Raw genomic sequence first — 15546 nt, 5'->3', positions numbered from 1 at the left:
TGTGTGGTGTTCACAACCCAATTACTCCTGTGGTGTTCCCGGTCAAAAATGACCGGACTATAAAAAATAGCTTATAAATCACTTGTTATGCAATATTATCACCCAATATCGGATTCAATCTTTTTGTCCACTTGTTCTCTTTCAGTTAGGACTGGTTTTATATTTCTATTTGCATCTGATTAATTGTAGGCCTCATTTATTTGATAGTAGGCATCTCATTTTTTGAGTAAAAAAAAACATTATTTTTGAATAATTTTGGAAATATTAAATGAAATCTAAAGAAAATTGGCACTGTTGATCACACTAGTCTACTTTAATATTTCACCAGGAATTTTGTTTTGAAAAACTTTTATTTTGTACAAAATGGCACATTGTCACACTTGTGGTGTTCCCGGTCAAAAATGACCGGACTACAAAAAATAGCTTATAAATCACTCATTATGCAATATTATCACCCAATATTGGATTCAATCTTTTTGTCCACTTGTTCTCTTTCAGTTAGGACTGGTTTTATATTTCTATTTGCATCTGATTAATTGTAGGCCTCATTTATTTGATAGTAGGCATCTCATTTTTTGAGTAAAAAAAACATTATTTTTGAATAATTTTGGAAATATTAAATGAAATCTAAAGTAAATTGGCACTGTTGATCACACTAGTCTACTTTAATATTTCACCAGGAATTTTGTTTTGAAAAACTTTTATTTTGTACAAAATGGCACATTGTCACACTTGTGGTGTTCCCGGTCAAAAATGACCGGACTACAAAAAATAGCTTATAAATCACTTGTTATGCAGTATTATCACCCAATATCGGATTCAATCTTTTTGTCCACTTGTTCTCTTTCAGTTAGGACTGGTTTTATATTTCTATTTGCATCTGATTAATTGTAGGCCTCATTTATTTGATAGTAGGCATCTCATTTTATGAGTAAAAAAAACATTATTTTTGAATAATTTTGGAAATATTGAATGAAATCTGAAGAAAATTGGCACTGTTGATCACACTAGTCTACTTTAATTTTTCACCAGGAATTTTGTTTTGAAAGACTTTTATTTTGTACAAAATGGCACATTGTCACTCTTGTGGTGTTCCCGGTCAAAAATGACCGGACTACAAAAAATAGCTTATAAATCACTCATTATGCAATATTATCACCCAATATTGGATTCAATCTTTTTGTCCACTTGTTCTCTTCCAATTAGGACTGGTTTTATATTTCTATTTGCATCTGATTAATTGTAGGCCTAATTTATTTGAGAGTAGGCATCTAATTTTTGAGTAAAAAAAACATTATTTTTTAAATAATTTTGGAAAAATAAAATAAAATCTGAAGAAAATTGGCACTGATGATCACACTAGTCTACTTTAATTTTTCACTAGGAATTTTGTTTTGAAAAACTTTTATTTTGTACAAAATAGCACAGAGTTACACTTGTGTTGTTCCACTGGGCCATTGAGGGCCACTGTTTCAATTGGCCATTGAAAGTGAATGGGAGAGACATGTGTTAGAAGTCCACGAGGAATATCTTTACATCTGAGTGATGGATTATGGTGAGTTTGGGCTCTTTTTAATCTTAACAATCTCATGTAAATAATGATGTGCCATTTTCCACAATTTATGCATGCTTCATTGAGTTATGAGTTAAAACGCGACAAGTGCTAGGCTACAACTATATTCAAGGCTCTGTGAGCGCATGTGGGGGTTTGTGTGTTACAACTCAATTAGGAATATCTTTAGATCTGAGTGATGGATTATGCTGAGTTTGGGCTCTTTTTAATCATGATAGTCTGCTGAAAATAATGATGTACAGTTTTCTACGAACTGTGCATGCTTCGTGAAGTTATGAGCGAAAACCAAACGTGAGTGCTTCATGAGTATATACTTGGCTAGGTGCGTCTGTGGTATTTTCTGTGTTAGAACGCCATGAGGAATATCTTTAGATCTGATTGATGGAATATATTGAGTTTGGGCTCTTTTTAATCGTGAGCTCCTGCTGTAAGTAACGATGTGCCATTTTTCATGATCAATATAATTTTCATGAAGATACGAGTAAAAAGGCCAAGTCTAAGCTACCTTGATTGGCTAAGTGAGTCTGTGCGTCTGTGATATTTTTTTGTGTTAGAACTCCATGAGGAATATCTTTAGTTCTGAGTGATGGATTATGTTGAGTTTGGACTCATTTTAATTGTAAGCATCTGCTGTAAATTATGATGTGTCATTTTCCACAATCGGAGCAAGTTTCATGAAGTTACGAGCGGAAATGTGTCTAAAATTAAGCATCCATACATGGTTTACACATGGGTCTCTTGAAGGGCTTCTTTTAGAAAAACCTCGCTCAAGTTTAATAAAAAAGCCTGAAACAATTATGCTTGTTGTATTCTACTCATTGAGACCTTTCAAATGACATATGACACAAGACTATCAGAGCTGTATGATGTATTTGACATATTGCTGAATGTAATACAAAAAAGTAGTTTATAAATTATGATTTTTTTTTATTTTTATTTATCAGCAATAACTCAGCACTACTTAGGAGTTTATCAAATTGGCTACATTCATTGTAAATGTCAGACTCTAAGCTTTCAAATGACACCTATTTTAAGTTGATCAAGGTAATAGTTTTGAAAAATATTATGATTATTTATTTCGCAGCTAGGTGGCGCCTGCGGGGGGTACACTCAGTTTTAGAGTGATAACTCAGCAGATGTTAGGAGTTGATCAAAGTGATTAGATCCATTAAAAAGCTGAGATTCTAAGCTTTAAAATGATACATATTTTATGTTGTTCCATTCATTGGTTGCATTGGTCTCTCCCATTCACTTTCAATGGCCCATTGAAACAATGGCCCACAATGGCCCTCAATGGCCCAGTGGAACACCACAAGTGTAACTCTGTGCCATACTGTACAAAATAAAAGTTTTTCAAAACACAATTCCTGGTGAAAAATTAAAGTAGACTAGTGTGATCAACAGTGGCAATTTTCTTCCGATTTTTTTTTTTTTTTCCTAAATTATTCAAAAATAATGTTTTTTTTACTCAAAAATTGAGATGCCTTCTCTCAAATAAATGAGGCCTACAATTAATCAGATGCAAATAGAAATATAAAACCAGTCCAAATTGAAAGAGAACAAGTGGACAAAAAGATTGAATCCAATATTGGGTGATAATATTGCATAATGATTGATTTATAAGCTATTTATTGTAGTCCGGTCATTTTTGACCGGGAACACCACAAGTGTAACAATGTGCCATTTTGTACAAAATAAAAGTTTTTCAAAACAAAATTCCTGGTTAAATATTAAAGTAGACTTGTGTGATCAACAGTGGCAATTTTCTTCAGAATTTATTTAAAATTTCCAAAATTATTCAAAAATAATGTTTTTTTTACTCAAAAAATTAGATGCCTACTCTCAAATAAATGAGGCCTACGATTAATCAGATGCAAATAGAAATATAAAACCAGTCCTAACTGAAAGAGAACAAGTTGACAAAAAGATTGAATCCAATATCGGGTGATAATATAGCATAACAACTGATTTATAAGCTATTTTTTGTAGTCCGGTCATTTTTGACCGGGAACACCACAAGAGTGACAAGGTGACAAAACTCCCCCTAAAAAATTAAGAAAATTGTCACAAAACATTTCAGAAGTAGTTATACCATTTGTGAATAAAGTCACTAAGTTTCAGTACAAAGCGATAACATCAACTAGTATTTTTGGGAAAAAGAAAATCTTCTCCGGGTCAAAATGACCCGAACACCACATGAGGGTTAAAAGTTATTCACAACGCCTTTCAGACCTACTCTTGGTAAAGAAAAATGACAACTCCTAAACTAAGAGTGAGTCTTCGTTGCTATGGATGACGTCATTACTCATGCACAAGCTTGACTGAAGTGACCACCTTGATTGGCTGATGATTGTAACGCGGGAATGATTTCAAACACCTCCCCTACGATGATGAGTGACAGGTGACAGGTCTGAGAATGCGTGCACTACACAAGTAGTGCGAAGGACGGAAGATGATGAATAACTGAATAAATAGCCTAAATGAATAAAGAGTAAGGAAAAACAAATAGCCTAGTAGCCTAATGAAACATATGAATTGATGCAATATCTTTGCAACATTATTGAATTAATCTGTCACTACGCCTCTGCCTACGTTTGCAAAGAGAAGAACATTTTAATTTGATTCACAATGAAACGTTACAATTAGTTTACATGCAATGAGTAGCCTAGTTTTGGTTGTTGTTGGTGGCGTTATTGCATCCCTAGTTATGCCTACAATGCAAAATTGTTCCCTCGCGATTGGAAGCTCCTGTAGCCGCCGCATACGCATTTCAAAACATCGCAACGTGAAATGCAACAAAAAACGGTTTGTAATAGATCTTAGTGAGTTAGGAATCCTCTCGACTTCTTTTAAGCTGTCCCAGACTTAGGTGCTACTTTTAGGGCTAAAATGCTTCGTGAATTACTCTTAGTGAAAAAAATTAGGAGTCCTAAATTTAGGAGTGACACGCCCATTATTTTTAGGAGTTGCTCCTAAATTCGCCAGTTAGGAGCTACTTTTAGCCTTAAAATTATTTGTGAATACGGCCCCAGAGCTTGAAAGCGAGAAGTTTTGTGTCAGTTTGTACAGAACTCCTTAAAAATGCTCTGGACATATCCACAGAATTTGAATGCGCATCCTTTAGAAGCACATGTGTATTCCCTGCCCCTTGCATGTTCAATATTTTTGAGAATTTTTCAGTTGTTAGATGTTTGGGTCCTGTTCTGAATCAGTACCTTCCTTTGAATGTATGTCCTTGTCCCTGCAGGCCCACTTCTTTGGCTTGGGAAGTTCGAAAGATGTCACCAGGACGACATGTGATGTCCAGCCCCTCGTCAGACCGGATTGTACCATCTCCTGGTGTTCGTCGTGCCCTTAATTTTGGGTAGGCCAATCCAGTCACATTGACCACACCCAGGATCACAAAATTTTCTCTCTAGTACTCACAAGAACTTTCTTTACCAATCCAAGACTTTAGCTCTTATATATTCTTAACAGAGGCAATTAACCAAACGGACCATATGGTTCTGCCCTATATGCCATGGTAACTTGTCACAAAATATTTAAGTTATAAAAAGTCACACAACTATTGTGTTTTTGTCAGTAATTATTGGTATCCAATTACTCTGTACTATATTTTAGGGATGGTTAAAAGTAGGGCTGCAACAACTAATCGATAACATCGATTATTCTCAATAACGAATTTTATCATCGATTAGTCGCGTCTGCGCACTGTGCTCGGAAACCAGCAGCCAGTCAAACCGCTTTATGGTAGTGAATAACCCATTTCTATGGACAAAACGCATATGGAAAATAGCGGAGGGCACAGATTGAGCTGCTGTGGAAAAGGTACATGATCCAAGTTGTCAGAAACATGAGAATGCTTTATATTTCTAAGTACTTCAAACTAAAGCATAAGCGTTTATCGTGTCTTGCCCTGTCGTGCTTTGCTGTTTAATGACAGGTGTTTTCCTCAGCACATAACTTAGATTTTATGGTAATATCCTTATCTGTACATTTTAGAAAGTCCCGCAATATTTCCATTTTTGCATATTTGGACAACATTTAAACTTCACAGACTTCGCTGAATGAGTGCATGCGTGTCAAATAGACGAAGCGCAGTAGAATATGAGCGCAATAATTATTACTTGTTTCAATGAAAAAAGTTTTAACCTGTATTCCCAAGGTTTACTTGCAATTTCAGACATGGTGTGTATGCTTGAATCTGGCCTAAAACCATTATCCCTGCTAGCAATGTACTAATTGACACCATCTTTTCTGTTGTGGTGACTCTCAACTCCTACTAGAGGATCAAGAAACAAGGCATTTTTAACTGATGGTGTGAAGGAAGACAATTGATAATCTGATTAAAATGCCACTGAATGTTCAGATGGAGAAATCAATGGCAGATATGATGCATATCTTGGCCTCACCACGAGACCGGAAAGACTACGCCCGTCTGGCAGAGGCTGGGAGGAGAAGGGGAATCGATCCGCAACGGCCTAAGCGTTTTGTTTAATGCAATTTTTGCTGGGTTCTCCTCAGGCCTGCGCCTGAGACTGTGGGGGGTGTGGATCTAAGTGTGGTTAAAGACTGCTGAAGCACGGGCATCCATGTCTGTATTACACTGTAATTGGATGCCTCAGGAAATGGATATCGATCAAGACGGAGGGCCCTCAGTCTGAAGTTTCCATTTTAGTTCCCAATGTTTGAGGATGCCCGATGCAATGATGCAGAGTGTGTGGCGCGCTGCAGGCATGATGGCTACCCATAGAAAGTAGAACTATTTTAATCTATAGTTAAAATTCATTGATGTAAAATCATTTGTATTTCTTAAATTGTGCCATTAGCGATGAAGAACAACACTTGGCTAGTGTCCACCAGGTCTTTTGAATCTGAGACCCCTGGTTTTATATGGTTGTGTGTATGTTTACAGGGGTCCCCCTCCCACTTTGGCTGTGGCACGTTTCTCCCACACTGGACCAAGCTGGGCCGATCGGGTCAAGTCTTCCCAGTCCCTTCCTGTCCCCAACCAAAGTGTCAACATCCCTGTTGAAAAACCAGGTGAACTGATCTTCTCTATTTACAGTCATTTTTTTTTTCAAAACCAAATATTTCTGTATAATTTGTGTGTTTATGTAAACATGTACGTTCATCCTTAGCAAAGAAAGATGCTGAGGGCTGGGAGACCGTGCAGCGTGGGCGTTCTATGAGGCCAAGGGCCAAGGTAAGCCCAGTTCTGGCCCATGTAAGCCCCAAAGACGACAGCGACAAGGAGAACCAGCGCATCCAGCCCTCACCCCAGGAAAAATCTCAGGAGATGAAGGAGCAAGAGCAACCCATACCCCAAGAGCAGAGCCAAGAGATGGAAAAGACCTCCGTCATTGAGGTACTGACGTCAACCAGCCTCCCTTTATTAATTATTTATTATAATTATTCAGATATGAAGGCTCTGTAACATCAGAATGTTTTAGTTTGGTCACAGTGTGTTCATAGATACACTGTCCAGACAGAGCAGTATCAAGTGTACGAGCATCGATTTTGTACATGTTTATCAGATATAATGAGGTCTATTAAATATTGACAATACAGTGTCCTAGGTTGCATTTGGGGAATATGCCGAATTCAATAGCTCTGCCCCAAAACCTAGTGAGCTGCAACGTTATCTAATTCCTTCTAAGGCAGCACCCTCACTGAATTAGAACATCATTAGTAACTGATTTGGAACGCTCTATGTAGGCAAAAACCCTTAAAAGTAGTGCTCCCTATGCGAAGCGCACAAGAGACTTGACCCATAATTGATTTCAGTGGAGTTTGTCATGCTAACGCCACAGTACTCTAATTGGCATAAAATAGCACATTGTTCAGGATTAAATTAATCTTTTATCCACCACCTTGATTTTTTAATTTTTTTTTACTAAGCTTGTCACAATGCATTGTTAGATTGTCTTCTCCATTGTTATCGCATTGCTAGAGGAAACATTGGATGCTGTCTTAGAATGTGGCCAAAATTTAATAGTGAGCAGAAAAATTTAGTTGCCTAACTTTTGGAACAGCCTTTACATCAATAGCCTTGTCTTGAAATTCTTCCTCTAGGCAAGCTCGCTAGGGTTTTAAAACAGAGCATGTAGTTGAGACTGTAGTTACTCAAAATGACTTGTTTGCATGCTTGTGGTATTTGATTGTATGGTTCTTGGTATGCTACATGTTTGTTGTGAAATGCATGATGTTGTGTAATTATTTAGCATGCTGTGTTTCTTTAGTTGTGTTTGTTTTATCTGCCAAATGGTCTGTCATACAGATGCGGCAAGGAGTGCCTTGACATGCATGTGTTCATATTTGTGTATTCATCTGTGTGTACATTGCGCAGCCCCCAGCAGAAAGTATTGAAGAGCCAGGGCAGAGTGTCAGCGCCCCCTCTGAGGAAACGCCACCCCCCATTTCCGACCCCGTGCCACCCCCTACTTCTCTGCCTTCGCAGGCCCAGTGCCCAGACTTGGCTTCCGACACAGGCTCTCCTCCTGTATCCCTCTCCCAACTGGAGGAGCTGAGTACTGGGCAAGCCAAAGAAGAGAAGGGGACGGAGGGGTCGGTGTGGAAGGTCGCGGCACCATCGGCAAAAGCGGAGGCAGCGGTCTACATTCCCCTGGCAGTGATGACACTGGAGAGCATGCTGGACCCCACAGAACTTTCTACTGTGAGTGCTGAGAGACACAGGCCAGGGTCAGGACTGCCGCCTAAACAAAGTCAATCCCAAAAACCTCCAGGCTAGGCAGGGTTACCCCCTCCCTCCTCCTTTCTCTCAGCAAGTAGGGCGTATATGTGTGTGCGTGATGACGGGGGTCAGCAAGTATCCACTGTGAGTAGAGAACAGGAGGGCCCAGTGTTTTCAGAGAGTTGCCACAGTTGCTCAAGTTTTTATTTTGGGCTTATCAAGTGTCCCCTGCACCATTCAAACGACTTGACTGATTTTGAACCCATGGGCTCTCATTGACCTTGACCTCCCTTCGAGCCTTGACCTCCCAAAATTTTGCTACATATATCAAATATGCCACCAAACAGGCCCCTTTTCCACCAAAATGGTGCTTTTCCTTGACGCGGTGCATGGCTAGGGGATCTGCAGATCTCTGTTGAGATTCGGCCCCCTTCTCCTCTGACCAATTACAGTATATTATTCGTTTTCAGTTCAAGAGGAATAACCAAATTGTCTTTGGAAAAGGGGTATCTAAATTTACATATACCAGATCGAAATCCAAGTACAAAAATCACAATTCTGTCCAGCAACCAACCAGCTGCAAAATGTTTAGCTTGAACTTTTCTTCAAGTTCAAGACCATTGATTGATTTTGCTATTTGACCCACAGATGTATGCCAAATGACACCGAGTTTTTTTACACGAGATGGCTTTAAAAATGATATGGCAACTCCTGTTGTGGCGTTCCGCTTGTCTCCTGTCTCACCCTTTCTAAGAGAAACCTCCAAGGGATTAATTAAGGCTAGACCCACAGCATTTTCTACTGAGCGACCGGCTTCCATTTCTCGACGGGTGTTGGCCTCTGTACAAAACCCAGTCTGAAACAATGGAGATGGATGAGGTTTAAATGCTCAGACAGGAGCACAATCTCAGTCGTGTCGGAATCCGGAATCATTGCTTCCGAGGTCCAGACACCACCTCTCTGGGTGGGTCAGATAAGCCCTGCTCTGTTTAGACTCCAGATCTAAGACCAGCAGGCGCACTGTTGAGAGAAATCCACCTCTTATTATGCTTGTTAGCATGACGTCTGACACTGACCTCAGCGCAGCTCTGGGCGTCTCCATCTTCTCCCACGGTCCTTCTGAAATTGGCACTCTGCATACTGTTCACTCGTCAGGTTCTGAAAATGGGGGTCAAGTGTTGTGCCCTCTGATGGCAGTGGGTAGGATACTTTTTCCAAAATATTTTGGCAATTTACCAGTCATCACGAGTCATGAAGACTCACAGGTGCACCCATGGAAGGAATGTAATGCAAAAAATTGCCCCTCAACAAACCCCTCTTTTGTTACCACCCTAAAATCAACATAAACCCCTCTGCCTACAGGTAACTGTGTTTCAAAACACTAGAACCACCTAATGTGGGCTTTACAGGGTATTTGGTCATCTCAAAGGAATAGTTCACCTAAAAATGAAAATAGTCATAACCTTCATGTCGTTTTAAACTGTATTTTGTAGAGCACAAAAGAAGATTTTTGATTTTTTTTTTTTTTGTCCACACAATGAAAGTCAATGGGGTCCAATGTTGTTTAGACCCCAGTGTTCTTCAAAATATCATCTTTTGTGACACAAAATACGTGCTAGGCATGTGACCGTTGCAATGCCATTATTGTGACAGTTAAGAAAACATGAACGTATTGTAAATGTTGTTTACAGTGGTTCTCATAAGCATTTTGCCAAAAAAATCTTCATTTTATGTCTTTTTAGCATTTTAATTTAGATTGGAGTTTTAATATATTAATAATAATTAATTAATTAAAATACTTTTAAGTCATCCTGCGGCCCCCTGGTTAAGAACCATTGGTTTAAATTGACCAAATCGAAACCAATATATAATTCTTATTAGTATTATTATATACACCACCCACACACACACACACACAATTACATTGTCATCTAGGGATGCACAATATATCAGCCACCTTATCGGTATCGACCGATATACGTTTGTTTTTAATGTTATTGGCCCGTTAAGAAAATTCGTCCGATATATTAAAGTTGATGGATTATGAATTATTTCCTGCCGGGTGCCGCTGGCAAAACCAGCAATGCAAGTTTGAGAGGTGGCGCGCCGTCAAATCTCGCAAGAATCACAACTTGCTTTACGGCACGACGTCACATACATCAACAACATGCCTTTAAATACGTTGTATCATACCAAATAAGAATACTATCCCATCTCCTCATCTTTATTGTGGCTGTATGCTGCATGATTTCGTTATGCTTCCCCTTGTGTGGTTTTTGCGATTGATTGTGTTTATGGCGTGTGCCTGTATTATCATTTCATTTGGTCTCTGTTTAGTTTCTTAAAACATCTTTTGCATTTTGTAAAGTTTTGTGGTATGCAGGCTTCCACCAAACATTTAAAATTTGATTGCATTAAATGTTTGAAATACAGAAATTCAAGTCTAGCCTAATTTCACAGAAAGTGTTAAATTGATTGCACCGTGTCTTAATTGAAGTTGCCTGGGCATGTCCTCTAAAGCCTGATGTGGCTAACTTGGCGCTGTACTGCACGTTTCGTGCCTCTGTTTGGGGTGGTGACTTCAATGGCTCAGTGCGAGTTTGTTGTGCCTGTTGTCAGCCTCAATCCATGGCTGAAGTTTTGGCTAAGAAGGAAGAGCTGGCCGACCGCCTGGAAAAAGCTAACGAAGAGGCAATCGCGAGTGCCATCGCTGAGGAGGAACAGCTGACACGGGAGATCCAAGCGGAGAACAACGAACTGGAGACGGACAATGAAAGCGACTTCTCTGTAAGTCAACAACCCTAGTAGTAATGTAATTACAATGATATACATTTTCTTAGCTTGTTTAATGTTTTCTGGATTTAGTATCATTTTTTTGTTATTTTGCTCTCTTAAAGGCAAGTATCGGGAGTGGAAGTTGTGGCTTGAACTTAGACTGGAGCGAGATGTTAGCTGATTATGACGGTAATTATGTAATTAGCGTCTGCATTTGCTAAGTTGTACAGTAAGTCTTTAAGTTTTTTGTCTATAAGTACATTTTGTTGTTACTTCTGAAAAACATTCCTAATTGCATGTCTTTATTACTTTTGACATGTAATAACAATTGAATTACTACTTCTGTCATCTTTTTGTAAAAAACTTTTTTACTGTTGACAAGCATTTTTCCTCTGGACATCATGTAATTTAATCAAATTACATAAACTGCTTTTCTTGCGAAACTGGATGCTGATAACCTCAAAATGACAGGTATGATATATCGGTCTAAAACTTCTTGTAAATGTGTTATTGCATCACTTTCTTTTTCTGACAGCTCGAGAGCCCTGGCGTCAGAGCACCTCCTGGGGCGACATAGTGGAGGAGGAGCCAGCCCGCCCACCGGGCCATGGCATTCACATGCATGAGAAGCTGTCCTCTCCTTCACGCAAACGGTAACAGTCACACAGTCCCATTTGTTACAGAATAAGGTAACACTTTATTTAGATGGTCCACATTAGACATTCTGCTAACTACAAGTAAATTTGCAACTACATGTCAATTAGCAGCTGTCTGCTTAATATCTGCTAACACTTTATTTTGATGTTCTATTGACTATAAGTAATTTTGCAGCTTCATGTCAGCTAATGCTTATTAGATCAATGCTGGGTAGATTACAATTACAAATTGTAGTCAGTAACTGATTCCAAAGTACATGACAAAAATGTTAGTAATGTAAATGTAAAGTTTTAAAAAAATGTTTTTTTTGTGTTTAAAATGTAAAAAATGTATATAATAAGCGAGTGCATCATGAATTCATTTTCCAAACCGTGTTTTTGTCTTATCCTGAATCACTACGGTACACCTATAGTAAGTGTTTATATTGGGATTATTTTAGAGTAGCCCAGTACCTTCGTGACTCATCATAGACATAAACAGAGAGAAGTAGCTTTGGCTACAATGTTCTTCCGCGAGACACATGCAGTTCTGTTTATTAACCGCTAGAGCACCAAAAGTTACACACTGTAACTTTAAGTGACGTATGCAATTTGGCTGCAAAAGACTGCAATTCTGTTAGGTGCCATTAGTTGCAAAACAAACACTGCAATAAACTGTAAAAAAAAAAAACACACACAAAAAAAACAAGAAGCCAGAATTGCAACAAATTCACATGAAAAACCAAAAAAACAGAATTGTTAGATTTTAACTCAAATTCAAAATTGTGCAATCCTTCCATACAATTGTAAATTGTGAGTTTACGTCTCAGTTTTTACTTCTTTTATTTGCAGAATTATGAGATCTAAACACGCAATTCTAAGAAAAAAAATCATAACTGGGTGTAAACTCAAAACTTGCTTGAAATAAAGTCAGAATTTTGAGAATTTTTCACTTTTTTGTGTCTGAAACGGGTTTCTATTCAATTGTGATCCTACACTTTGGAATATTTAGTGATGCTGATAGCATTGTGCTCAATCACAAATGTAAAAATGTTATTCTTATGGCTCTCAATTTAATTAGTCAATTTAGTCGATTATATTTAAAAAATCGATCATGCCCATTTACACACCAGGCATTCAATTTAAATCTTTTATCACCTTTTTGTAATGTCAATTTTAATGCTTTCATCTGCCATCTAGTGTAATGTCTTTGAAAACATCATTTATTTATATTCATTTAGGATATTACATTCCTAAATGGATATTTGTGGACACATTATGGATATTTGTGGACACATTATGGATATTTGTGATTTTAGTTGTGGTTAAGGAATCTGAATATCATGTGAAAATGGATTGGGAACATCAAAATGGGTTTGTCTGTTTGTTGTCAGAACGATTGCGGAGTCGAAGAAGAAGCATGAGGAGAAGCAACTTAAAGCCCAGCAGCTCCGAGCCAAACTGAGAGAGGAGAAGACCCACAAGCTGCAGAAACTCATGGAAAGAGTATGTTTTTCCCTTTAACACCTGTAGACACAGCTCATTTAGCCTCTCCTAGCCTGCCTCGGCCACAGGGGAAAATCATATTCGCATAGATGTTGAAAGAATCACTTAACAGCCATTTTAGTCGTTCAGGGTGATTCACTCCTGGTCAGACTCATAAAACTGATGTTGGTAAGAATATGTTTGTTTTTGTTCCGTCCATTCTTGTATGAGGAGTGAGATCTAAGACAATATCGCATGTTTATATATCTGCACTTGAAGTGGACCACTAACGTGTCATTCACACTCCTGACAAGTTTGACTTCTAAATCACTTTGGCGGGATTTGATTTTTTCGTGCGTCTCAGGAGAAGGAGGTGAGGAAGTGGAAAGAGGAGCTGTTGGATCAGAGGAGAAAGATGATGGAGGAGAAACTGCTTCATGCTGAATTCAAACGAGAGCTTCAACTGCAGGCCATCGTGAAGAAAGCACAGGAAGAAGAGGCGAAGGTCAGAAGTTCCTAAGAGGCTAAAACTGATCAAACCGAAGTGATATCACTATTCCGATTGCACAAACTTGGAGATTTTCTTCAGAAAATGTTTAACCCTCTGTTGCTCCTCCCGTGGCGGTCAAAAATTGCTGAATAAAATGTTTGTTTTTTTGTTTTTTTTATTAAATTAATTTACTATATTTTAGTTTGATAATGTTTTTTTGTTCTTTTAGGGGATTTTATGGTAGTAAATTATATTTACACTATATTTATAATCCATTTATTAACCTTTTTAGCATAGACCTGAAAATTAAATTTCCAACTTAAACTGTCATAAATCTTGAATGCTTTAGAGCACAGACTTAAGTTTGATCTCTTTTCAAAGACGACACTTGGCAGATTATTGCTGAAGTGAAAAAAGTTAAAACTTAAACTTAAAAAAGTTACAGAATTTTGTTTATTGTTATGAAAAATGTGTAAAAAATTATTATATTTTCAGTTTTTATATGAAATATATATTTTTAAAAACATGTTTTACTCTAAAACTGTGAGAAAATCAAAGCCATAAATCTAAACAAGTCGTGTTCAAAATGTGAGCCTGATATCTCAAAAAATTAGCTTTCAGTAAGATTTTGTTTGGCCGCAGTACCAAAAGTTTTTACTAGATGAAATTCGTCTCCCATTCATTTCCAATGCCGTCATTTTTAACCGCAAGGAGCACAAGTGTGACTTTTTTTTCAGGACCATTTAACCTATTCATGATTTATTTATTTTTTATTCACATAGCAAGTGGCAAAACCTTTACCAAGTTTTGTACCATTCCGATAAAAAAAAAAAAAAAGATTAATTTTTCGGTCAAAAATGACCGGAGAGCACCAGAGGTTAAATGTAGTTCAATAGGAAATCTCTGTGCTCAGCATATTTTGTTTATATTGGTGATTTGTGTAGGTGAATGAGATCGCGTTCATCAACACTCTGGAAGCCCAGAACAAGAGGCACGATGTCCTGGCTAAACTAAACGAATACGAACAACGGCTCAATGAGCTGCAGGAGGAACGCCAGCGGAGGCAGGAAGAAAAACAAGCCAGGGATGAAGCCGTTCAGGTATGGAACTAGTCTCTGTGTTCCCCTTATTTGTTTCGTGCTTTAAATGTGTAACTGTGTGTTCTTTTTTCAGGAGCGTAAGCGGGTATTGGAGGCGGAGCGACAGGCACGTGTGGAGGAGCTTCGGATGAAGAGACGGGAACAAGAGGCTAGAATCGAGCAGCAGAGGCAGGAGAAAGAGAGGGCGAGGGAAGACGCAGCACGAGAGAGAGCCAGGTCCGCATCATGTCCTGCCAAACACACCAAAATACTGATTCAGCAAGACACAAGGCCAATGCTAAAGACCCAGAGGAGTAGGCTTTGAGGAACTGCCTGGTTTAGGGAATGTTTTAATGTGTAACTCTTAACCAAAATATACACTACAGTTCAAATTAATTATTCTATTCAGCAAAGGCACATTCAATTTATTAAAAGCGACAGTAAATTAAAACATTTTTTACAAAAGGTCAAACAAATGCTGTTTTTTAAAACTTTCTATTCATCAAAGAATCCTTAAAAATGTCTCTTAGTTTACACAAAAATATTAAGCAGCTGTTTTCAACATTTTTAATAATAATAAATGTTTCTTGAGTATCAAATCAGAATGTTAGACTGATTTCTGAAGGATCATGTGACACTGAAGACTGGAGTAATAATGCTGAAAATACAGCTTTGATGAAAAGAATAAATTACATTTTAAAATGCATTCAAATAGAAAATGGTTATTTTAAATAGAAATAATAGAACTGTTTACGGTATTGTTTGTTTTCAAATAAATGCAGCTTTAAGGCCCGTTCACACCAAGGACGATAACT

At 37.9% G+C, this 15546-nt stretch overlaps 1 protein-coding gene across 4 annotated transcripts in view; it reads left to right on the top strand.

The window, feature by feature from the left end:
- Nucleotides 1-15546, top strand: part of scaper (S-phase cyclin A-associated protein in the ER) — a 118923-nt gene that overhangs the window by 17735 nt on the left and 85642 nt on the right. For 2 of the 4 annotated variants that reach the window (XM_081356194.1, XM_081356195.1), the window contains exons 6-16: nucleotides 4821-4937; nucleotides 6489-6616; nucleotides 6715-6941; nucleotides 7923-8249; nucleotides 10887-11054; nucleotides 11165-11231; nucleotides 11578-11695; nucleotides 13072-13183; nucleotides 13527-13667; nucleotides 14597-14752; nucleotides 14826-14968. In XM_081356194.1, coding sequence (XP_081212320.1) covers nucleotides 4821-4937; nucleotides 6489-6616; nucleotides 6715-6941; nucleotides 7923-8249; nucleotides 10887-11054; nucleotides 11165-11231; nucleotides 11578-11695; nucleotides 13072-13183; nucleotides 13527-13667; nucleotides 14597-14752; nucleotides 14826-14968 — 1704 coding nt within the window. The remainder of the gene's footprint in view (nucleotides 1-4820; nucleotides 4938-6488; nucleotides 6617-6714; nucleotides 6942-7922; nucleotides 8250-10886; nucleotides 11055-11164; nucleotides 11232-11577; nucleotides 11696-13071; nucleotides 13184-13526; nucleotides 13668-14596; nucleotides 14753-14825; nucleotides 14969-15546) is intronic. The other 2 variants (XM_081356196.1, XM_081356197.1) reach the window with 1 other exon arrangement.

This window comes from Scardinius erythrophthalmus, assembly GCF_964197995.2.
Source record: "Scardinius erythrophthalmus genome assembly, chromosome: 24".
In the NCBI taxonomy this organism is placed as follows: domain Eukaryota; kingdom Metazoa; phylum Chordata; class Actinopteri; order Cypriniformes; family Leuciscidae; genus Scardinius; species Scardinius erythrophthalmus.
The sequence above is the reverse complement of the archived record's forward strand: the minus strand, read 5'-3'. Positions and strand labels throughout refer to the sequence as shown.